The 23,614-nt window shown below is 57.6% G+C and overlaps 1 protein-coding gene across 4 annotated transcripts in view; it reads left to right on the top strand.

Moving 5' to 3' along the window:
• The window catches only part of KCNJ12 (potassium inwardly rectifying channel subfamily J member 12), a 44,404-nt gene extending 25,517 nt beyond the window's left edge, over positions 1 to 18,887 (top strand). For 2 of the 4 annotated variants that reach the window (XM_040452961.1, XM_040452962.1), the window contains exons 2-4: positions 6,573 to 6,694; positions 11,171 to 11,455; positions 13,638 to 18,887. In XM_040452961.1, coding sequence (XP_040308895.1) covers positions 11,206 to 11,455; positions 13,638 to 15,001 — 1,614 coding nt within the window. In that variant the 5' untranslated portion in view covers positions 6,573 to 6,694; positions 11,171 to 11,205 and the 3' untranslated portion in view covers positions 15,002 to 18,887. Of the gene's footprint in view, positions 1 to 6,572; positions 6,706 to 11,170; positions 11,456 to 13,637 lie in introns of all 4 variants that reach the window. The other 2 variants (XM_040452965.1, XM_040452963.1) reach the window with 2 other exon arrangements.
• The last annotated feature ends 4,727 nt before the right edge of the window (positions 18,888 to 23,614 follow it).

The following is a 23,614-nucleotide window of genomic DNA, read 5'->3' as shown; positions in this document are numbered from 1 at the left end:
GGCAAGTTGAGACTGAAGTGGTCTTGGGATGGACGGCAGCCATGCCCGCTGCTTTGCAGTGCATGCCTCGAGGGTACTCCTGGGTCATAGTGGCAGAATCATGAGGGGCCTTCTGAGGCTTAGTCTCCATTGCCCTCCTTAGCCTCTTCTAGAACCTGGACCGTGCTCAGGGCAGTCAGACCCAGGCCCTGGCCTTAGGGGGCCCCTGGCCTGGTAGGGAAAACTTGGAGGGATAGGTAAGTGCCACCCAGCATGGTCTGGTCAAAGATAGAGTGAAGCACAAGCGGTAGGGGCTTGGAAGGATGCATAAGAGTTTGAGGGAGAAAAAGGAAGAAAGGGCCTTGGGCAGAGGGTCTGGCATGTGGCAAGGCAAGGCGGTGGGAAGCATTTCCTCGGAGCACCACTTTTGGGACCTGGGTTATTACTACCACTGGCAGATGAGCAAGAAGCAGCTCAGGTGCTCCCATCTACCCAGCTGGCGGTGTGTCCCCAGCCAAGTCCTCTCTCTGAGCTGTTTCTGTCCCCTCTCACCTCCCCTCCTCTCCCTGGCGTACGCAGCTCCAGCCCTGCTGCCCTCCCTCCAGTTCCTTAAACACATGGAGCAACCTTCTGGCCTCAGGGTCTTCGTTCTTGCTGTTCCTACTTCCAGGAACACTGTTCCCACATTTTCTCCCATCGGTCTCAAGTCAAATATCACAGTTTTCTGAAAGACCTCTGGAACAGTGCCCACGTTGCCTCTGGAATTGCTTCTTTTTTTTCCCCTCTAACATGTTCATTGTCCGTCTTGCTCCACTTGAATGTTGGCCCCAAGCACTGTATCTGTACGTTGTAGTCTCAGTAGATACCTGTTGAGTGAGTTAGTGAGTATTAAGTGTGATTCTGGTGAGGAGGTGAAGGCCCGAGCCCTTGGCGGTGCCCCCAGACCTGAACTGTAAAGAGGAGTCCTGGGGTGGGGTGATGAGCCTTCTAGAAAGCCCCCTCTATTTTCATGGACTCCTGATCTTAGAGCTCAGCCTCCTGTCCATGCCAGAAGGAACCCCGGGCCCCTCAGAGAGGTCTGGCAGGCTCTCCCAGTGCATTTTCTGTTCTCCAAATAAAAACAAATTTGCCAAATGAGGACAAAAAAAAAAAAAAAAAAAGGGAAGCTAAGAAAACAACCATCCTTGTGTTTCCCCCTGCAGAACATCGGGGTCATTGGGGGACTGAGGCCAGGGGTTCAGGCCCCGATCCTGCCCTGCCTTGTCCCAGACAGGCCCCACATTGGGCCCAGCCTGATACGAAGAAATGCAGCTTCCAAGAGGGGCCTTTTCCCCGATGGGGGCAAGGCAGGTCTGGAGGACTCACTAGGGAGGAGGTGGCTGGAGCACAGAGGGACCAGAGGCAGGATACCTGGGTGATAGACTCAGCTCGCAGTCTGGTAACCTTGGACATGGCCATGATCCTTTCTCTGCCTTATTTATTGCTCTGTCAAAAATGCTCGTGCTATTCCACCTGGAACATTCTCTGATGCAATGCCAGGCACTCAGCTGAAGCCAGGCACTCAGTTCAAGGGGCCCGCGACATGTTGTGGGGACTCAGCAAGGAGTAACAGGGGACCCAGGGGAATCTTGGAAGGCTTTATGGAGGAGGCATCCTTTGAGCCTGAAGAATGCATTGAGTTCTGGAAGGCAGAGCAAGGCATTCCACTGTCAGGGGCCATCTCAGGCTGGGCTCTGAGGTGTGGACATTCCTGAGTCATCACTTGCTGGGGAATCACATGATACTCAGTGGGGAGCCCGGCTCTAGCACTGGGTTCATTTCTACTCTGTCTTTTTCTGTTGTTGATTCATAAGAACTCTTTATATATTTAATCACTCCAGTCCTTTCTATAACATTTTCATTTACCTTTTTTGCTTATGATGGACTGTGATCAACAACATCATAAATATTTTTATGTTGGTAAATTTTCCTATCTTTTCTTTCACGGTCTTCCTTGTCTCAGGTTGTTTCTTGTAACTTTATTTCAGGTCTTTGCTCTCCGGTGCACATGCTGGATGCTTAGGAAATGTCTGAGACTCCAATTAAGTTGAAGCTTGAAGCATTACAGCTGTAAGAAATATAGAGGCCATGGTGCCTTTGCTCACTGTATTCCTCTTGCTGGAGTTCCTTCCCACTCTTCCCACCTGTTCATTCCTTCCTACTTGGAGTCAGGTCCAGTCCAGGCCCTCCAGGGGCCTATGCCCCTCTTCTAGAGTGAATCAGGGCCTCAGATATATGATGATGGGAACGGGTGGGGGACCAGGAAATTTCCGGCTAGGCAACCTCCATGTATTAACTTGCTGAAACCCCACGAGATAGATACCATTATTAATCCCATTTTACAGATGAGAAGATGGGCTCAGAGAGATGATATGACTTGCCTAAGGACACAGAGGAAGGGACAGAGATGGGGCTTGAACCCAGGCCATATTGCCCCAGAGCTCATACTTTCAGATTTCCTTCTGACATCTCATAGCCCTTAGGATCAAGTCCAAGCTCCTTAATATGTTATCTGGCGCCTCTCAGGTTCTTGGTTTCTTCATCTGTTAATGTAATGCCTTGGCCCCAGCACCTGTGCATGCAGGCACTTCCCTCTTATTAGAGTGATAAAGTATGTCCCCGCCTGTCGCTCTACACCCTCCTCGGCCCCAGATCCCTTAGGATTCTGGAATGTTGGGCTTGGAAGGGCCAGCCCCTGGGATAGGAACAGGGAGGCTCCGAGGTGGGGAGAGCCTTGCCCAAGGCTCGGTGTGGGAGGAGCAGAGCCAGGTGGGGACCCTGATTCGTGAGGCTGTCAGTGCCCCTCACTGCACTGTGGCCAGTCTTGGGCTGGGCTTCCTCCTGCTGCTCCCTCCAGGAAGTCCCCCTGCACCCTGACCGGGTTAGACATCTCCCCTGGGCTCCGAGGGCTCTGACCGTGGCTCTGATCCAGCCTTGTTGTGATTGCTGGTAAACTCACTATCTCCCTTGCTTGGCAGGGTGCCCCATGCAGACAGGCATTTATTTGCTGGTCCATCCAAGTCACTGGTGCCCAGCTGAGCCTGGCAGGAGCAGGCCCTCAGGAAAGGTTGACTGCAAGAGGGAGGCCCAGAGAGGGACAGAGACCTGCCCCAGGTCGCACAGTGAGTCGGAGCGGAGCAGCAAGCCCGTGAAACCCCCAAGACCCTCTAGGTGTCATCTGCTCCTGGGACTCAGTGAAGCTTGGGGACGGCACAGTGTCTGTAATGGCCACTCTAGTGGAGGGTTCCCAGGGGCCTCTGTCCTCTGCTGCTCCCAGGGGCCTGGGGCCAAGGACACCCTGTCTCCCTCCTGGCCCCGCCCCCCTGTAGAAGGATGTTCTCAAGATAAAAATACCCTCAGAAACATTCCTTAGTGTCTGGCATGACCCGCCGTCCATCCTGGGGGCCAGAACCTCCTGCCCTGGCTTCGCCTTGGGGCTCAGAAGGCAGATGCCCGCTTCTCCTGGCCACTTGGCGCAGCCTGTCCCTGGGATCGATGTGTCCAGCCCCTGTCATGGGCTGTGGAACACGAGGGGCCTGAGGGTTGCAGGCCAGCCAGCACCGTCCAGGCACAGGGGAAGGAGGCAGCCAGGATTCTGTCTGTGCAAGGTCATGGCTCTCCTGCTTTGTTGCCTGTTGGGATGCACTCGGAGAGGATCACGCGGGGCTGTGTGGGAGGGTCAGGGATACATATGCCACCTTTCAGTCCTGTGGGGAGTCCCCACTTCTGCTGTCAGCTGCCGGTGCCGGTCAGAGCCGGAAACCCGCTCTCGGAGAACACGGAAGGGACTCGGCACTTGTCGTGGGTCTGCACCGGGACAGGGCCTCAGTTTACTCCTTCCACAGTCTCCTGAGATAGGCGGGGTCTACCTGTTTTGCAAATGAGGAGGCTGAGGCCCAGAAAGGGCCCTTCATGAGCTGGGGTCAGCCAGGCTTGAATTAGGGAATCGGGGATCACCGGCCCCCTCGGCCGCACCCCGCCCGGGAGGACTGTTGTGCACGTTGGTGACAGCTGCCTCCTCCCAGAGCCCTGCTGTCCCAGGCCCCGTGCCCAGAGCATACCTCCCTCGCCACACTGAATTGCAAGGCACATCCGCTGGGCAGGCGTCATCAGCCCATTTTGTGGAGGAGGAAGCTGGGCCTCAGGAAGGGGAAGTGACTTGCACCACGTCCCTGGCGATGTCAGCCCAGTGTCGGCTGACAGGTTGGCACTGACGGGGAGGAGTAGGGAAGCCTCAGTGTCCATCCAGGTGCTGCCTTCACTTGCTGGGAGACTGAGGGCCGGTCTGGCCTGTGTGGGCTCGGGCCGCTCCAGGGCTATGTGCAAGCCATGCCCCCCCACCCAGCCCGTCCCATCTAGGACTGCGACCGTGACCCGTAGAAGCATTTGGGGGACTTCAGAAGTTTTGAGTTCACATCATGGGCTGCTGTGGCCACCACAGGGTGGCAGGGGGACCACTGGACAGGGTGTCCAGAGACCTGGGTTCTTGTCTCCAAGCTGCCTCTCATTCAGTGGCTTTCTGACCTTGGGAGAGTCACTTCTCTGCTCTGAGCCTCAGTTACCCTTAGGATGGAGCTAATTTTGCCCATTTGTGAGAAAAAATGTGTCTGGGTTTGTGGGTCTGAAGAAAGCCCCTTCCAGGAACTAGGGCACCAGGAACAAGGTTGGGAGAGCCTGGGGCAGGCCAAGTGACCAACAGGAAGCGGGGAGGGGCAGGCTGTCTCGCGCCCTTCTCCCTAAACTTTGGCTCCCATTGCCCTGTGACATCTCCTCTTGCAGAGTTCCAGCTCCAGGTGACCCCGGAGCAAGTGACTTAGCCTCTCCCAGCCCCAATTTCCCAGTCTGTCCAGCTGGGAGAACTATCTCTCCCTCAAGGTGGGGCTGTGAAGCTTGGAATAACTGAAGCCAAGAGCTGAACACTCAGGGCCAGACAAAGTGTAGGCCCCTTCAAGGGGAAGGACAGAAGATCAGGGACTTGGACACAAGTCCTTGCCATGGAGTCTCCCAGCTGTGTGATATGGTCTATGATGGACTCTCCGTGAGCCTCAATTTCCCCATCAGTTTTGAGAGTGTAAGGGCTAAGGGAGGCACCCTGCAGACCCATGGCAGCTGCTCAGGGAATGATGAGGGACAAGAAAGCAGGGTGCTGAGGACTGGAAGTCTTGAGGTGAAAGCCTGGAAGGTGAAGAGGGACGAGCAAGACATTCCTTATGGAGTGAGCAGAGGCCCAGAAGGGGGAAGTGAGTCACCCAAGGTCACACAGCTTGTGATGGGCAGAGCTGCGACTTGAACCCAGGCCCGTGAGCCTCTAAACCCACTGCTGTCACCTGCCCCAGGAGGCTTATGATGTGGGGGTGACTCACCCACAGTTCCCTTAATCCCAGCCAGAAAAGCCAGTGTGACAGTGGATTGCAGCCAGCCTCAGCCGCGAAAGGGTGGGGCAAGGTGAGAAGGGCCTCTCAAGTCAGTTTGCCTCTGGAAATTCACAGAACCCCTTCCCGCCACACTCTCCCCCGATCCACACGGTGTGCCGGAAAGAAAAGCAGGGGCCTCCTTTGACAGTGAGAAAATTGAGGCTTATGGAATGCTGGGACCACGTAGGATATGTGTATGCCTAATACAAGTCTCTGACAAGTTACTGATGTGTACCCATCCATGTAGCCATTTATCCACCCATTCACTCACCTGTCTGTTCATCTATCCCACTCACCCAACCACTTCATCCATCCAGGCATTCATTCACCTGCTCATCTCCCCACCCATTCATCCATCTATCCATCACCCACCCACCCACCCATTCATCCATCAACCCAACTATCCCTCCACCTAACTAGCCATTCACCTAATTATCCATCCATCCATAACCCACCCATACACCCATCCACCCCTTCATAATCTACCTACTCACCCATCCATACACCCACTCACCCACCCATAATCCACCCACCCATTCATCCACCATCCATCCATCCATCCATCCACTCACACACCCACCTACATATCCATAATTCATCCATTTATGCATCATCGATCCATCCATCATCCATCCCTCCATCCGTCCTTCTACCCATCTACACTTGAATCCTGTGGTTGGCACTGGGAAGGCTCTGTAGGTGGTGGCTAGGAGCATAGGTTAGGGATCTGAGTTCCTCTGTGAACTTAGGAAAATTACCACATTAGCTGCATCTCTGGAATGAGAACAGCAATGGTTTCAACCTTGTGGGGTAGTTGTGAGGATTACATGAGCTGATCTCTGTAAAACACCTACCACAGTGTCTGGCATGTGGTAGGCCCTCTATAATTATCAGTTGTTATTTTCTCTGGGGACCCATTTTGTTCTGCCCTTATTTGGTTCCGAAAGGTTTGATAGATAGACTCACATTCTGCGAAGGTGTGAGGTAACAGAGGTGTGGGCTGGAGGCCTCTTCCACCTCCCGTGGGGCCCCAACAGAAGCAGCAGAAATGTGGGTTCATGTAGAAATTTCAGACTTTTGAGCACTTGTGAGGAGAGCAGAACCACCGACAGTAACTTGGCTTTGTCCTATTAACTTTAGGGTCTTCTAGCAACTGATTCCTCTCCAGCTGGTGCCTGGGACATGGCAACTGCTGCTAACACAGACTTGAAGACAGCCACTTGCCCCCTCAGCACCGTTACTTAGAAGATAGGATTCAAGAGGTAAGATTAAGGTCAGCAATGTGCATCTATCCATCTAGTCATCCACTCAACCAAATACTCGTCTGTCTGTTTATCTGTTTACTCCCCTATCCAACCACTCGTTTGACCTCTCATTAACCCATTACCCATCCACCAGCTCCACACATCCTTCCACCCATTTGCTTTCTTTCCATCTACCTATCCACTCACCTACCCAGCCCATCCAGCCATCTTTCCATCCATATATTCACCCATTTCCCAATCATTCACCCACCATCCCAGCCATTCATCCATGCACCCAAAATCCCATCTGTTTTTCCATCCACCCATTCATCCATCTAGTCATTCACCTATCTGTTTATCTGCCTGCCCACAAATCTATCCTTCCATCCATCCATCCATCCATCCATCCATCATCCATCCATCCGTCTCTTCATCGACCCACTAATCCATCCACCCAACCCACTGAATCATTTCCCATCCACCTAACCCATCCATCTTTCTGGTTACCACCCATCCGTCCGTCCGTCTGTCCATCCGTCCATCCGTCCCATTTATTGATGCTTGTGCTCGACTACCCACCTGTGCATGTATCTGTCACCTCATTAATTGATCCATCCAGTTCCTCATCCGTCTGCTACCTGCTGCATATCCCCTCATCCTTTTGTTTGGTCAGTGGGCGTTTCCTGGGTGTCCCCTCTGTGCCAGGCCTGCACCATCCTCTCTGGACCTCTGAGGTCGGTCAGAGATGGGGCCTGGGGAAGGGCAACTCACACAACGAAGAAGGTAGCTTCTGGCCACAAGAGGAGAAGCCCGGGGCCAGAGAATCCAAAAGTGCTCCCTGGAAGTGGGGGCCTTTAGCTGATCCCTGACAGATGGGAGGATTTTAAACATTCACTTTAGCTGTGATCTGGGGGTCCGATCACATGGGGGGGGAAGGTTGCCACAGCACAAGCCATTAGATGCTTGTTGGTGTGTCCGAACAGGAGTGGCCTGGACCGGAAGGAAGATGTGGGTGAGGAAATGGTGGACAACTTTGAGAATTTGGGAGGGAAAACTACACAGGACCTGGTGAGGCAGTGGATATGGGGGCTGAAGGAGAGAGAGGAGGCCAGGCAATTGGGGAAGTGGTCAGGTTACCAAATGACCCTATGAGGAGGGACAGGAGGAGGGGGAGGGAAGGAGGGAGAAGGAAGTAGAGAGGAAGAGGATGAGGAGGATGAAGAGGAGGGTGAGGAGGGACAGGAGGAGGGGGAGGAGTGGATGTGGGGGAGGGGAGGATGGGCGAGAAAAGCAAGGAGGAGGGGGAGGAGGGGGGAAGGGCACAGGAGGAGGGAGGAGCTTTGGGAGAAGAGGGGGAGCCATAGTTGGCCACATGGTCCTGTGGAGCATCCAGGAGGGGAGGCTCGGGTCTGGGGAGGCAGCAGAGAGCTGGCACCAGAGGAGGCTTGTCAGGCGCAGGGAGCTGCCCCTCAAGGAAGGCTGCCCTGGGGGCATTAGTTCCCTAGCCTGCCCGATGCGTGAGCAGAGCGCGGGCCTGTGGCCAGAGAGAGCTCGGGCAAAAAGACTAGCATTAGCGGTTGGAAATTGAGCAGGTGGGCCCTGCAGTGGTGAGGCCTGGGGGATGGACGGGGCACCAGTCATCTCCAGCATCGTACTGGGGTGTCATCACTGTTTCTCTCCTTGGGCCTGGCATGGGCTTGCCACAGAACACCTGCACTGTGTTGACCCTGAATGTGTGCGGGCCATGGTGTGCACGGGGGGCAACGGCTGTCTGTGCTTTGGCGGAGGGGAAGGGAGTTTGGCCTGGAAAGGTCAAAGGACACTGTCTTCTTCTTCCCCATTGTGAGAATGGAAATGGTGCCCCCAACCCTCCATCTCCCCTCCGTGCAAACTCTTGGCCCCCTCCAAGGTGACCTCGGCCTCCTCCCCGGCCCCTGAGTGTGCCAGCATGTTCTCCCTCTTGCTCCACGGTGCCCCCGACCCCCTGCCAGCAGTGCCCTGCCCCCTGCCTGTGCACTCCCAGCCCTGGGTGCGTTTCGCTGCTGAGGTGCTCTGCCTGGCTGGGGTGCACCCTCCAGGCCCGGCCCTGCCTCTCACTTCCTGTGTGACCGAGCAGGGGAGCCCCTCTTGGAGCCTACAAATCAGAGATTGGATTCTTCAAACCCTCTTTATTTTTTTTTTAACATTTACTCATCTTTTGATAGAGAGCATGAGTGGAGGAGGGGCAGAGAGAGAGGGAGACACAGAATCCGAAGCAGGGTCCAGGCTCCGAGCTGTCGGCACAGAGCCTGACACAGGGCTCGAACTCACGAACTGTGAGATCATGACCTGAGCCAAAGTCGGACGCTCAGCCGACTGAGCCACCCAGGCACCCCATTCAAACCCTCTTTCTAAGCCTGATGGGTAGTTACTAGATTGAGAAAGATTCTGGGGCTGTGCCAGGACATGTGAGAAATAGTTCTCTGATGGATTAGTGATGTCTGCCATGGGTATGGGGTAGAGGAGGGGGTGCCAGCTGCTTGTAGGCCACACACTGGCTTTCGCTGAACCAAGTGATCTCCAAGGATTTCTTAATTGTAGGCTTTGGTCACGAGGTAATGAGTGCCCCATCCCTGGATGGTCCAAGCAAGGGCTGAGTGGCCATGGGTCAGGGGTGCTGGTGCGGGGCTTACCTCTGCTTTTGGTGCCAAGATTTGGGATTTGTATGTCTTCTCAGCACACGGCGTGACAAAGGCCTTGAGAACTGAGACAGGAATTCAGTGTCATGCCTGGAGTCTGGCCTCAGGGCCTGGTAGGATGGGGTGTTGGCTTCTCTCCTAACCCTGTAGACTGGGAACTTGCTGCTTAAAGGCAGTGTGACCCTGGGCGAGTGATTTAGTCTTTCTGAGCTTCCGTTTCTTCATCTGGAAAATGGGGATGATAGTTATAACGTTGTGGAGGGATTAAGTGAGATAATTTGAGCTCTTAGAACCCGCCCTGGCATATAGTGAGCACTCAGGATGCATTGATCCGTGTGCTCCCACCTCGGAAGGTGCTCTGGCCAGCTCAAAGCCCGAGAGGCAGGACCTTGAGCCCCTCCCACTCTGGGCTCCCTCCACTGGCTGTTGTAGTTAGTTAGCGCTTTCTCAATATCTGAGAATGTGGGCCCAGGCCCTGTCCTCTTCCCCTCCCGGATGTCACCGAAACCTGAGGTGCCCAGAGCCTCAGGGGACTGGGCATGGGGTGTCCTGCTGCATCCGGAGGCACCTCCCGGTGACTTTTGGGCCCCACCTTTGGGTCATGTGGTAGCTGCCTCTCTAAAAGCTCCCAGCCCGGGCCCTGTCGCCTTCTGAACACACTGGGGGCCAGGAGTCTTGAGTCTGCAGACGCTGTGCCCGGCAAGGAAGCGGGCTCAAGAGACAACGGGGCTGGGACAGCTTCCCCGTCTCTCAGAGGTGTCTGGGTCTGTGCTGCCCACTGCTCCTTCTCTGCCTGCTGGACTTGCCTCGCTCCCGGCCTGCGGCGTTGAAGTCACCTTGGCTCGCTCAGGTAGCACAGCCCTTGCCTCTCTCCTGCTCCCCTCCGGGCAATGCCTGGGATCCCCACTGGCCAGCCTGGGCATCTGCCCACAGCGGTCCCAACTGTTGTCTTTACTGTCTCTTCCAAACCCACGAGTGGCTTTGTGACCTGGGACGAGTCTCAGCCTTAGCTCTTGAATCTGGGAAATGGGGAGCCGGCCTCTTTACTTGCTAAGGCCTCTTCCAGCAAAACAAATCTAATTCCATTTCTTATCTGATCTAACCATATGCATCCACTGAGCAAGAGCCAAACAGGCGTGCGTATCCTTGGTTGAGGATATTGTCCCACATTTCTTAAATCAAGTCTTTAAAGACCATAGAGCTGCGTAACCTTCTTGCCACACCTGTGTTTGTCTGCGTGGAGTGTCCTTGGGATGTTTGGCAAGTTTGTGGTGCTGGGTTTTCTACTCATGGGTCCTCTTCTGGGTCTTTCTTTGTGGTGCTGTATTCACCAAGAGCCTGGGAGGGGCTTCCCACACCCCTAGAATCACACACACACACACACACACACACACACACACACACACGTGCATGTACCCACAGGCATATACACCCAACAGAGGGGGGCCATGGGAAGCTGAGGACCGGACTGATGCCTGCAGCTCTAACTCTATCTCTGATCCTTACTTTCTGGGTGACTTTGCTCATAGTCTCAGTTTCTACCTGAGAAACAGGGGAGCAGGGTGTGAACGTGACCTTGTTGTGATTTTCTCTGTGTGGTTTTAGGAGGAACACCAACAGAAGAGGGGTTCCCCAGCCTGTGTGACACACTGGGTGGGTCCCAAGTGCCCAAGCCCGGCCACAGACACCAGGAGTCACTGCAGCAGCCTTCCCTGTCTGGGCGCTGCTGGCCAGGTGCGAGGCTGCCTGGCTGGTGGGAGCAGCGCGCCAGGCTGGGCTCTCCGGCCTTTGATTCTTCCAATTCTGTCCCTTGCAGGCCTCGAGCCGCTCAGAGCCCCAGTTGGAGCAGCCATGACCCGCTGGACATCCCTCCAGGCCTCCAGGCCACATAAACCTGCCCCCTGCGATCCGGTGGCCTCCCGCCGGCATCTAAGTACCCCGAGCCTGGCCACCTCTGCCTGGAGGGTCCAGGAACCCGGGGCTGAGCCATCTTCTCGGTGCAGTCTCCGGGGTCCCCACAATCGCCGGCTCCCTGCCTCCTGGGCTGGGCAGAAGCAGCATCCACCATTACAGCCTCAGGCCTCAGCTCCTCAGACCCATGGTGAGGTGGTCAGCTGGAGAAGCTGTGGGGGGAGGAGGGAAGTGCGAGAAGAGGCCCCCGTGGAGCCTAGAGTCCCCCATGGCATGAGAGTGGTTTGAATTTCACCTCTCCTGCCTTGCGGCTGTGTGGCTGTGGAGAAGTCGCTTAACCTCTCTGAATCTCCAGTCAGAGGAGAAGTAATGCTAGTGGCCACCTTCTTGGGTTTCTGAGAGGATGACCTAAGACCAGCAAATGCTGATGAGTCTGGCCTGCTTTCTCTGCAGTTTGAGGCAATGAGAAACGAGAGTGTCACACATGTGCCACAGCCCCGGGGATCCAGAAGCACCTGGCAGCTGAGACACACCCTGGGACGGGTTTGCAGCCTGGGTGGTCATGTGAGCTTCTCCCGCACCTGTCTCCCAGGGGTTTGAAGCAGAGGTCAGATGTCACGCTCCCCCGGGGGCTCTGGCTGCCCCTGGTCACACAGATCCGGGCTGAATGCCAGTGTCGCCTCCCCCTGGCTGTGTCACTTCCTGTTTCCCGGTCTCTGGTGGGTGCCCAGCCACCTGCCTCTGCTTCTGGCCCGGCTACCGTGGGGGCCTTCTTATCTGGGGCCTCATTGTCTTCTGGGAGCATTCGAGGGCTCCCAGCCTTGTCTAGCACTGACCTTCTAGCGTGACCAGAGGAGGGGATCAGGGGTGAGTGGGGAGGAATACACCTGGCTCCTCAGTGCCTCGGCCAGGCCGGCCGGCCAGGGTTCTCCCCCTCCTTCCAGCCCAGCCCCGCTGAGCCAGGCTGGGGGCCTGAGCACTTGCAGCCCCGATGCTAATGGCCAGATGGCCTCAGTGCCCGCAGGGCCGGGCGGCACCGTGGCCTCCGGCCCGCAGATGCCTCAGCCTGGCACCAACAGGCCAGCCCGGAGCCAACGGGGCACTGGGGGAGGGGCGGCCGCCAGCCTGTGTCTCTGGGGGCTGAATGTGTGCTACCGGCCATGAGAGCAGTGTTTGTCCGGCCACGGGTGCTGTGCAGCGGGGCACGCCCTGAGACTTGTTGGTGTGCTTGAGTGTATGTGTGCGTGTCTGTGGCAAGTCAACCACGTGCTCCCCTGCGTGGGCCCAGGACAGTGATGCTTCTGAGCGCTCCCTATGTGCTGTCACTTGGAGCTGAGAAAGGCAGGGATAGGGAAGGCCCCTGGGCCGGGGTCAGTCAGGGACCTCTCTGGGCACTGAACTCGTGGACCCCCTCCTAGCTACTGCTGGGGACTCAGAGGACGTGGAGATGGGGTATTGGGAGTGGGTGCCCTGGGGCAGAGCCCGTGAGCGTCAGGAGGGTGTCCTCGGGGCCAGGCTGTGTCCCAGACCCTGGGCATGAGACAGCAGCGAACGAAACAGCACACCCCGCGTGTTCCGGTGGCCAGGGATCTCATAGTGGGAACGGCAGCCAAGCCAACCCCGTGCACGTCATTGCTGTTATTACCACCATTATCAGGTCACCCACCGGTCGGTGCTTTGGGGTTACAGTGAGGACCTGGGTGAGGTGGTGCGGTCTCCCGAGGGTGCAGGAAGACCTCTGGAGATGCTCCTGTGGCATTGAAGCCAAGGACCGAAGGAGGTGAGGTGTCAGGAGGATGTCTGGGAGGAACGTCCAGGACAGGCTTGAGGAACAACGTGGAGGCGGTGGGCTGTAGCCGAGTGAGCGAGGCAGAGGCGGGAGGTGGGTTCCGAGGGGTCCCGGGCTCCGCTCACGCAGGCCTTGCAAGTGCCAGCAGGAACTCTGGCTTTGAGCGGAGGACGGACAGGCGCCCCCACCGCGGCTGCCTCTGGAGTGGGGTCGGGGCAGGAGCATCGGGGTTGGCGAGGTGGCCGCCATACTGGTCCGGGTGGGTGATGATGGGGACTCGGGCCACGGAGGCGGGAGAAGAGGCAGGATCCCAAATAGATTTTGAAGTCAGAGCCTTTGGGGTGGGACCAAGACGAGTTGAGGATGAATCCAAGGTTTTTGACCAGAGCTACTGGGAGGATGGAGTGTCACTGTTCCAAGCCGAGGGGGAGGATAAGGAGCCGGCTTAGGAGGGGAAATGGAGAGTCCAGTGATGGGTGAGTTAGGGCGAAATGTCCGCCCGCCAAGTCCGAGGGCTGGGTGGGGGCGGAAGCACGGGCCGGAGTGGCCTGCTCCGCCAGCCATGCCGTCTTCTCCATTACAGGAGACGCCCCACCCGGAGCCGGCCTGGGGGCGAGCCAGGGCCCCCCCACCCCCGGGATGACCTCGGCCGGCAGGGCCAACCCCTACAGTATCGTGTCATCAGAGGAGGACGGGCTGCACCTGGTCACCATGTCGGGCGCCAACGGCTTCGGCAACGGCAAGGTGCACACGCGGCGCAGGTGCCGAAACCGCTTCGTCAAGAAGAACGGCCAGTGCAACATTGAGTTCGCCAACATGGATGAGAAGTCGCAGCGCTACCTGGCCGACATGTTCACCACGTGCGTGGACATCCGCTGGCGCTACATGCTGCTCATCTTCTCGCTGGCCTTCCTCGCCTCCTGGCTGCTGTTCGGTGTCATCTTCTGGGTCATCGCCGTGGCCCACGGCGACCTGGAGCCGGCAGAGGGCCGCGGCCGCACGCCCTGCGTGATGCAGGTCCACGGCTTCATGGCGGCCTTCCTCTTCTCCATCGAGACGCAGACCACCATCGGCTACGGGCTGCGCTGTGTGACGGAGGAGTGCCCCGTGGCCGTCTTCATGGTGGTGGCGCAGTCCATCGTGGGCTGCATCATCGACTCCTTCATGATCGGCGCCATCATGGCCAAGATGGCTCGGCCCAAGAAGCGGGCACAGACGCTGCTGTTCAGTCACAACGCCGTGGTGGCCCTGCGCGACGGCAAGCTCTGCCTCATGTGGCGCGTGGGCAACCTGCGTAAGAGCCACATCGTGGAGGCCCACGTGCGGGCCCAGCTCATCAAGCCGAGGGTCACCGAGGAGGGCGAGTACATCCCACTGGACCAGATCGACATCGATGTCGGCTTTGACAAGGGCCTCGACCGCATCTTCCTCGTGTCACCCATCACCATCCTGCATGAGATCGACGAGGCCAGCCCGCTGTTTGGCATCAGCCGGCAGGACCTGGAGACAGATGACTTTGAGATCGTGGTCATCCTGGAGGGCATGGTGGAGGCCACGGCCATGACCACGCAGGCCCGCAGCTCCTACCTGGCCAACGAGATCCTGTGGGGCCACCGCTTTGAGCCTGTCCTCTTTGAGGAGAAGAACCAGTACAAGATCGACTACTCCCACTTCCACAAGACCTACGAGGTGCCCTCCACACCCCGCTGCAGCGCCAAGGACCTGGTGGAGAACAAATTCCTGCTTCCCAGTGCCAACTCCTTCTGTTACGAGAACGAGCTGGCCTTTCTGAGCCGTGATGAGGAGGACGAGGCAGATGGAGACCAGGATGGCCGCAGCCCCCAGGCCCGGCATGACTTTGATAGACCCCAGGCCGGTGGCGGCGGCGGCGGCGGCGGCGGCGGCGGCCTCGAGCAGCGGCCCTACAGACGGGAGTCAGAGATCTGAGCCGCCATCGGCCAACGTGCAGCATCCGCCCCGCCAGGGAGAGGCCCGGCGTCCCGCAAGGGCCCCGGGTTTGAGCAGAACGGGCCAGGTGCCCCGGTTGCAGACTCAGTAGCGTTTTAGATGTTTTATGTTTCTTCACAGTGGCCTGGCAAGGTTGGCGGGAGAGTGGGCGGCCAGTGGGCTGCCCCTGGCCTCAGGGGCCAGAGCAGGTGCAGGGACAGGGAGGTGGCCTCTCGGGGTCCAGGCCAGGAGCCGGGGGCTTCTGCCTGAGGCTAGAACTGCAGCCTGCCTGGAAACGGCTCCACAGCCACCCAGCCTCTGTGGGCGAAGGCTGGCAGGCTGCAGTGCGCCTCGCTGGTTTTTAACTTGGGGAGAAACACCAGTTTTGGCTTTCTCAACCTTAGCTTGAGTAAGACTGTTTACAAAAAAAAAATAATAATAATAATAATAACACGTGATTGAAAACAATTTACTTTGTGGGGGTTATAAGAAAGGACAGTTAGAATCCCACTAGTCTGCTGAGATGGAAGCAGTCAGATGGAGGCTCCACGAGGTTCCCTGAGGCCGAACAGGCCTCTCCTCTGCGAAGGCGGGTGTGTGCCGGGCGGCGCATCTGCAAGGGCGAGCGCGGTGCTCACCCGTGGTTCTTCGTGCTCACGGGCGCGTTAGATGACGCTTGCGATAGAAAACCAAGACCATGTGAATGATCGTAATAAAAGCTTTCCGGTAGAGGTGGGGGTAGGGGCTGGGAAAAAACCAGTCTGAGCTTTTTGAGTTTGACTTTTGTACCTTAGAGGTGCGTCTCAGGGCTGGATATGGGATCTGCCTGCCGTGGAGGGTCCGCTCTCCCCCCACCCGCCAGATTTTCCTGTTTTACTTTTCTCTCCTTTTCTGCCCAGTAGCCCCCACCCCGTCCACAGTGAGGGATACTTGGAAAACGTTGGAGGAGATGGCCCCGTGGGAAGGGAGGCCGGGTTCCCAGACTACAAGGAAGCAGATCAGCCCCGTTCCCACGGGACCCCAGTGAGTCGTGCCTTAGAGACCCGGGTGGGCCAGCTCCGGTTGTTTCTGTTCTTATCGGACTCGCCCCTCCTCCCAGCCGCCCCTGACTCCACCGTGAAGTCCCCAGCAGCCTGTCTGCAGAGGCTGGGCCGTCCTGGTGCTCTCTGCACACCTGGGGCAGCACGGGCTGTATGTACTCTGCTGCTGAACGGCAGAGGAATCATCTTAGAAAAGGTGTGGCATCGTCAGCAGAGATGACTGGGGGTGGCACATGCATACCAGGCACCCTCGTCAGGAAGGGGTTTGGGGCACTGGGCTCTGTTGGCCCAGAGCAGGCCCCTGGACCAGGAGTTGCCCAGTGTGGGCTTGCTCTTGGTGGAGGACACAGATGGCAGAGATGGAGCTGGGGCCCTTTCCAGGACAGCTGAGAATGTTGTCCTCCCAAATAACCAGGCCTGGAAGGAAGTCCTTAATTAGAAAGCCCATGTGTGTCTCCCCAGCCTGCCTGTCTAAGCCACTCCAATCCGCGTCCCCCAAGACAGCCAGGCACCAAGGACTCTGGCCCAAGTGGGGAAACAGGTAGGGTGCAAGGTCACCCAGTGAGTGGGTGGGTCCTGGGAGGCAGGGAGAGGCCGGCGGGGGGGGGGGGTGGCTGGGCTGGGCTGGGGGCCCTTGCCTTTTCTATCCTTCTCCAGCCCCCAGGGAAGCCGGAGACCTGGCCTGCAGTCAGAGGCCATGGAGGGTCTGTGCACGAGCTGTCAGTTCCCACCCATAGACACCCTGGGCCCGTGCCCTCAGGTGTGCCTGACTCCCAGCATCCTGCCCTGGCCTCAGGCCCCACCCTCATTTCTGGCTGGGATGATTCAGGCCGCGGAGGCAGCTCTTTCCTCTCAGGATCTGCTGGAGGGACCTCAGCTCCTTCTCAGCCCAGGGCCTGGCTTCCAGAGCTGGCTTTCTCCATTTGAGCCCTGGGGCTCGAGGGTGGAGTTGACGTGGGAGGGCTTACCTGCCCACCCCCGCCCAGGTTGTCAGGGAGCCAGGGAGGGACGAGGTGGTCCTGGTCACTTGGGGCTGGCATAGGAGCCTGCATTCTGCTGTGCCCAGCAGCTGGAGATCTTTCCCGGGCCGGGTGTGTCCGGCTTCCGCTCCCACCCTCCGGAGCAGGGGCCAGGGACTCTGGGTTCCCCCCAGGCCCTAGCCACCTGGGCTTGGTGCGCCTCCTCTCAGGCCTGTCCCCCTCCCGGGCCCACACCGGATGGTTCAGCTCCAGACCCTGCGGGAGAGCAGCCCTGATCTGCCTTTCATCTCTTGCCAAAGGCAGATGCTGCGTTTTCAAACTCTTCTGCCCTCTTTTTTTTTTTTTCCTCCCCTGTATTTATTTATTTATTTATTGCTTGTGCTAAAGACCAAAATAGTCTCCCTCTTTAGTGCACTTGAAACGGGAGGGTGGATGGGAGGAGCCGTGTGTGTGCAGAGCAAGGATTACGTGGTCCCTGGGAGTGTGTGCCGCGTGTGTGTGTGTGCGTGTGCGCGTGCGCGCGTGCGTGCGCACCCGTGTTTGTGCACGTGTGTGTGGCGTGTGGCGAGCGCGTCAGTCCTCTGAGTGTGCCACATGCCGTGCGTGGTGTGTGTGCTGAGCACAGGTGAGTGGGGAGCATTTGTGCCCGTGTGTGTGGTCTGTGTGCCGTGCAGGTGTGCGTACCAATCCGGTCCCTCCCTTGCCTACCCCGGCACTGAGGTCTCCAAGGGGTCTCTTGACGGCCTGAACTAGGAGGTGTGGGGGTTGCAGTTGGCCCAGAATGTGGCCTCTGACGCCCTCCCGCCCGAGACACTGAGCCGCTTGTGTGGGAAAGGGGCCGTGCTGGCAGTGTGCTCAGGAGCGTGAGTGTGCGAGCCCTGAGTGTGGGAACTGACGTGGACAATCATCCCATCTCATCTCTGTTCAAGCAGATGTGTGCAGTCACAGCTTTGCCTGAGTGCCCGGGTGTGCGGATTCACCCCGTCATGGGAGCGCCGTACAGGTGTGTGCGCACGGCGATCTCCACACGTGTGTGAATCCGGGATGATGGCATCCATGCGGGATGTGTACGCGTGCGTACGCAGATACACGCAGAGACTCGTGTGTGCGTTTACCTGTAGGCGTGGTTGTGGGTGTGCGTTCCGTACGTGAGCATTGGTTTAACTGTCAGCCAGGCTGGAAGGCTGGGGACACGCCGCCCAGGACGGATGCCGGCTCCGGACGTGGGCACACAGCTGAACGCAGTAGTCCTGCTGACCCCCTGCCCTGATTGTGTCCGGAGGGGAATGTGTAGAATGTGCGTGCCGGAGGCTCCAAGGCAGTGTCTTCGTGTGTGCGTGAGTACATGGCATCCAAGGATGGCCTATGCATGTGTGCATTTGTCCCAGTGAACACGTATGCACGTGTGGAGCATTTGCGTGGCAGCTGGGCCAGGCTCTGTGAGCAGGGCTGGCGCCTGCCTGCTGGGGGCAGCGTGTATGGGCACGTGTGAGCATGTGCAGGTCCCAGGGGTGTGTGCACACGGATGTCAGTGGAAATGGTGTGTCCGTGCACGCTCGTGCGTGCTGCTAGGAACATGCTGGCCGCCCACCCCCCCCCCCCCCACCCCGTGCCCTGCTGGTGCTGTGCCGCCCCGTCCCCGCCTGCTGAGGGTCCCGGTGGGGGCTGGGGGGGGGCGGGAGCGGGGGCCTGGTGGGAAGGAGGCCCCTGCACAGGGGTGTCTGCCCTGCGTGAGGTCATAGAATGTCAAATCTATTTTAAATGGTGAAACTGGAGAATTTTCATGTTATTTTCAATACATAGCAGTATCTAAAGACATAGGCCACGAGACTAGACCACATTAAATGCATTTTGATCTCTTTGAGTGCCACCGTGTGGAGATATGTGTTTGAAAATCCCTGCCTGGCATTCCGATGCTCCCTCAGCCCCCTGTGTCCTGGGGCGATGGGGCTCCCCAGGGGCCTTGGGGGCGGGGGTGGGTGGGTCACGGTAGGAGCTCTGGGAGAGAGGACAGAACACAACCTGCTCGCAGCCCCCAGCGGGCTCTTCCAACTGGCACATAGACCCTCATTCTCCTGCGACCGCACACCCTGTCCCACACAGACCCCCGGGGGCACACCACCCACTCGGACCGGTTGTCACACTTCCCCAGCCACGTGACCTTGGGCCACCGCTTTGTCCTCCCTGGGCCCACACCTCCCCGCTTTGCGTTCCTTCTGCAGAGATTTGAGGAGCGCGTCCACACGCACGCGTGTGCCGGCTGCAGGGAAACAGTAGCTCTTTCCTGGGACTCGGGCGCGGAGGAGCCCCGGCTGGACAGCAGCCCCGGTTCTCACCACCGTAGGGGAGAGGAACCCCTACTGCAGCCTGGCGCCGTGAGGTGACGGGGAGGACCTGGAGTGGTGTCCCCCCTAGGGAGGCTGGGCCGATGCGGGACAGAGGGAAGAGACAAGTGCGGCCAGAAGGGGGAGCAGGAAGGCCAGCAAGGCCCATTCTGGGGAAGGGAGAATTTTATCTGTAGGAGGGCTCAGTCTCTGGGATTTCAGTGGCTTTCTAGCAGAGGGCCCACAGGGAGAGAATTCTTTCCTTTGCCCAAACTAGTTCCGTGGCCGGAGAACCCCTCTGCATCAGTGAAGGACCCCAGGGGACCTTCATTCTGTAGGATTCAGATGATGATTCCAGACCACAAGGTAGGAAGCCTGGGTAGTGGTGACGTATGCACTGATGAAGGACAGGAGGTTGGGAGGTGTTGGGGGCAGGTCATGAAGGCTTCTTGGAGGTTGTTGTTCCCTGGGGTTGAACCTGGAGACAGGGAGAGCTGAGGGTGGTTACGGCTAAATCTGGGGGCGGGGTTGGAGCTCATCCTCTCCTAACCCTGGAGCCCTCCTTGGCACCGCAGTACCTGAATCTAAGCCAGTTGAGGCCAGGGAGCGATGGCCTCCCCCAGCCCCCTGAGTGCTAGTTCCCACAGACGGGTATGGGGCCCCAGTCAGCGTTTGATAAATATTTATTGTTCAAACTTCGTAGCACTGAAGCTCAGGAGCCTTGAGATACCCCCTGTCCTGGCTGTGACCCTCGGGCAGACCCCAGGCCACTCCTTTGCTTGGTGACCTATATTGAATTCCTTTTCTCCTGTGGCCTCGGTCTCCTGGTCTCTAAAGAAGGGGTGTCCATAATCGTTGCTAGCTCTCACGCTTGTCGGAAAGAACGAGAAGGAGAAAGAGGACCTTTAATTAGCAGATGCCTTGCACACATGCTGCATATACAAGCCCACGAGGTGGGGCCGGTGCACGTGGAAGGAGCCCGAGGCTCGAGGTTGTAGCAACACCAGGTCTGTGTGTGGCTGAGACCATAGGCTCCCCCTGCACTTACCTGCCTCCCAAGGATGAGATGAGCCCAACTCAGAATCTGCTTTTTAAAAGGTAGAATGGCGTGGGGGTGGGGGGGTGGGGTGATGATGAGTGTTTAGTGAGCGCTCACAAACTTGAAGTTTGAGGTCTCTAAGGTGCCGGGTTTACCTGCTTTAGAGGAAATCAGTCCATTAAGGGACTTTCAAGGGAGGTTATCTGAGCTGGGATCTGATCCAGGCCTTGGGTCCCCAAGCCCTCCTGCGGCCTTCATTTCACCCAGACGCCACTACCCTCCCAGGCACCGGACCACCCAGGACCTTTCCTCTGTCTACCAGTGGCCGGTGCTGGGGTTAGATTCTCGGCCAGTGGAGGGATGACGGCCCAGCCAGGGCGCCTGCCCTGGACTCCGTTTATCCTTCCAATCATCTGTCTCCTGCAGTGAAGGGCCCCACTGGCTCAGGAAGGACTCACAAATGGGTTTCCCTTCAGTGTGGATGGTCGACATCATTGCTGTCCGTTTGCCCCTCGGGGATAGTGGGGGCTTCAGAGGACATACCCTATCCCACTACGGCCCACCAGCCATCCAGCACCAGAGTGACAGAATCAGGCCTTGTAACCCCACTTCCTGCAGCCCTCCCTGGCTTCCTGCTACACTGAAAATAAAATTCCAACTACTTCTCCGCCCCTGAAGCCCCATTCCATCTTGCCCTGACTTCAGCCAGCTCATCTCCCCCTTTCCCTGTGCCCCTCTGCTCCAGGCACCCGCCTCCTTCTACTGTTTTGAGAACACTATATTTTCATCTTCACCCCAGGACCTTTGCACGTGATACTCCCTCTGTCCGGAACACTTTCCCCTCAGATCTACCTCCTCCTTCCCGTCTAGGCCTTCCCTGACCCAGTGTCAGAGAGCTCCATGAAGGCAGGGATTGTCCTCTCTTTCATTCACTGCCGGGTCTCCGGCGCACGGCACAGTATGTGCCTCGTGTGAGTTTGCCTAATGGATGGTTGAGTGGAGGGGGGGCGGGTCCCTTGGGCCTCCCACCCCGAAAGGGGTCTGCAGGTCTCACCAGCCTACAATCTCCACCTCTTCCCACCGCCCCAGCTTGGACGGAGCCTACCGCACCAAGCAGTAACAATACGGAGTGATGCCTGAGTGGTAATGGGACGGGCGCAAGGTGCTGTGGGAAGAAAAGCAAAGGGAGGCCTGGTGAGAGAGGGACCAGGGTGGGTCCCCCAAGGAAGTGACACTTCCTCTGAGATCTGAGGGATGAGTCAGGCTTTGCCGAGTATGTGAGGAGGAGTTCCCAGGCCCTGAGTGGGGAAAGAGCACAAGGAGAAGCAGAAGGAACCGACTCCGTTGGGGGAGGGGCAGGGAAGACCGCGAAGGGTCCCCATTCCCGGCACTCGGCCTCTCAGGCCTGTGCCACAGCCTCACGGCCTCGACCTCCCGGAAGGTCAGCCTCTGTAGGGCCGGGGAAGCCCTGTTCCACCTGCTTCACGACTGTGCTCAGCGCCCAGAGACGCAAGACCCGGCACCCGCTAGGTGCTCAGTCAGTTGAGTAGGTGCTCCATGTGGAAGAGCCACCGAAGAGAAGGGCCAGTGGAGCTGCCTGTTGGCATTCTCCGCGCACGAGCAAATCTCCAGCCTCGGGTCGTAGGGAGCCGCTGCCCAGAGGCTTTGACGGTTTCCTGTGCTGGGGAGTCGAGTTTGATAAAATAAAAATTTGAAATGTACCACGTAAAACACACAGGGTTGCATAGGAGACCCGTTTCACTGGAACGCCGTCATCAAAGCGGGAACGAATTAACTTGTGGCATGTTAGCGGCTGTGTTTCCTCGCTAACCACCGATGGGCGAGCACCCCCCCGCCCCGGGCGGTGGCTCCGCTACTGTCATCTCCCCAGTGAGGAGCACAGCCTCGCTGCCAGGGAGTCCCACAAAACTGAGGGGCGGGGTCATGACCCCCACGGTCGCCTCCATTATAAAAGGATGAGAATACTTAATTTGTGTTAGTGGTGAAACAACGTGGAGATATAGTCTTCGCACCCAGATGCATGTGTCCTTCATTTTATAAAATTTTTTTAACGTTTATTGATTTTTGAGAGAGACAGAGCATTGAGTGGGGGAGGGGCAGAGAGAGAGGGAGACACAGCATCCGAAGCAGGTTCCAGGCTCTGAGCTGTCAGCACAGAGCCCGATGCGGGGCTTAAACTCGTGAATGGCGAGATCATGACCTGAGCCGAAGTCGGACGCTCAACCGACTGAGCCACCCAGGCGCCCCATGTGTGTCCCTTTAAATGGGGGCCCTTGGGGCGCCTGGGTGGCGCAGTCGGTTAAGCGTCCGACTTCAGCCAGGTCACGATCTCGCGGTCCGGGAGTTCGAGCCCCGCATCGGGCTCTGGGCTGATGGCTCGGAGCCTGGAGCCTGTTTCCGATTCTGTGTCTCCCTCTCTCTCTGCCCCTCCCCCGTTCATGCTCTGTCTCTCTCTGTCCCAAAAATAAATAAAACGTTGAAAAAAAAAAATTTAAATGGGGGCCCTTGAAGGGCTGTGGGTCCGGGCTCAGGCCCCTGTGGTTTCAGTGGCTAGGGGACTGGCTTGCTGCTGGGAAGCAGGGCAGGCAAACTTTGTCTGCAAAGGACCTGATGGTAAATCTTTTAGACTTTGCAGTCGTGAGGCCTCTGTGGAAGCTGCCAGCTGTTGTCATACAAAAGCAGCTGTGGACAGTATATCCACTAATGGGTTCCAATAAAGTCCATTAGTTGTTATAGGGGCTGTGTTCCAATGAAACCTCATTTATGGACACTGAAATTTGAATTTCATGTAATTTTCACATTACATGAAAAACTCTTCTTTTGATTCCTTCCCCCATCATTAAGAAATGCAACGACGCTTCTTAGCTGGAAGGCCATACAGAAGCAGGCTGCAGGCTGCGTCAGAAACACCCAGAGAGCGTCTTCCAACTCCCATGGCTGGGCCTCACTTTGAGACTCAGCAGGTCTGGAGTCAGGCCTGAAGCGTGTATTTCTTTTTTATTTCTTCTTCTTCTTCTTCTTTTTTAAACATTTACTTATTTTTGAAAGACAGAGAGAGAGAGCACGGGGAGGGGAGGGGCAGAGAGCGAGGGAGACACGGAATCCGAAGCAGGCTCCAGGCTCCGAGCTGTCCACCCAGAGCCCGACGCGGGGCTTGAACCCACGAACCGTGAGATCCTGACCGGAGCCGAAGTCGGAAGCTTAACCGA

The sequence above is a fragment of the Herpailurus yagouaroundi genome, unplaced genomic scaffold (assembly GCF_014898765.1).
Source record: "Herpailurus yagouaroundi ecotype Mexico unplaced genomic scaffold, PumYag 208, whole genome shotgun sequence".
NCBI classification, from domain to species: domain Eukaryota; kingdom Metazoa; phylum Chordata; class Mammalia; order Carnivora; family Felidae; genus Herpailurus; species Herpailurus yagouaroundi.
Note: the sequence above shows the minus strand (reverse complement) of the source record. Positions and strands in the feature narration are given on the sequence as shown.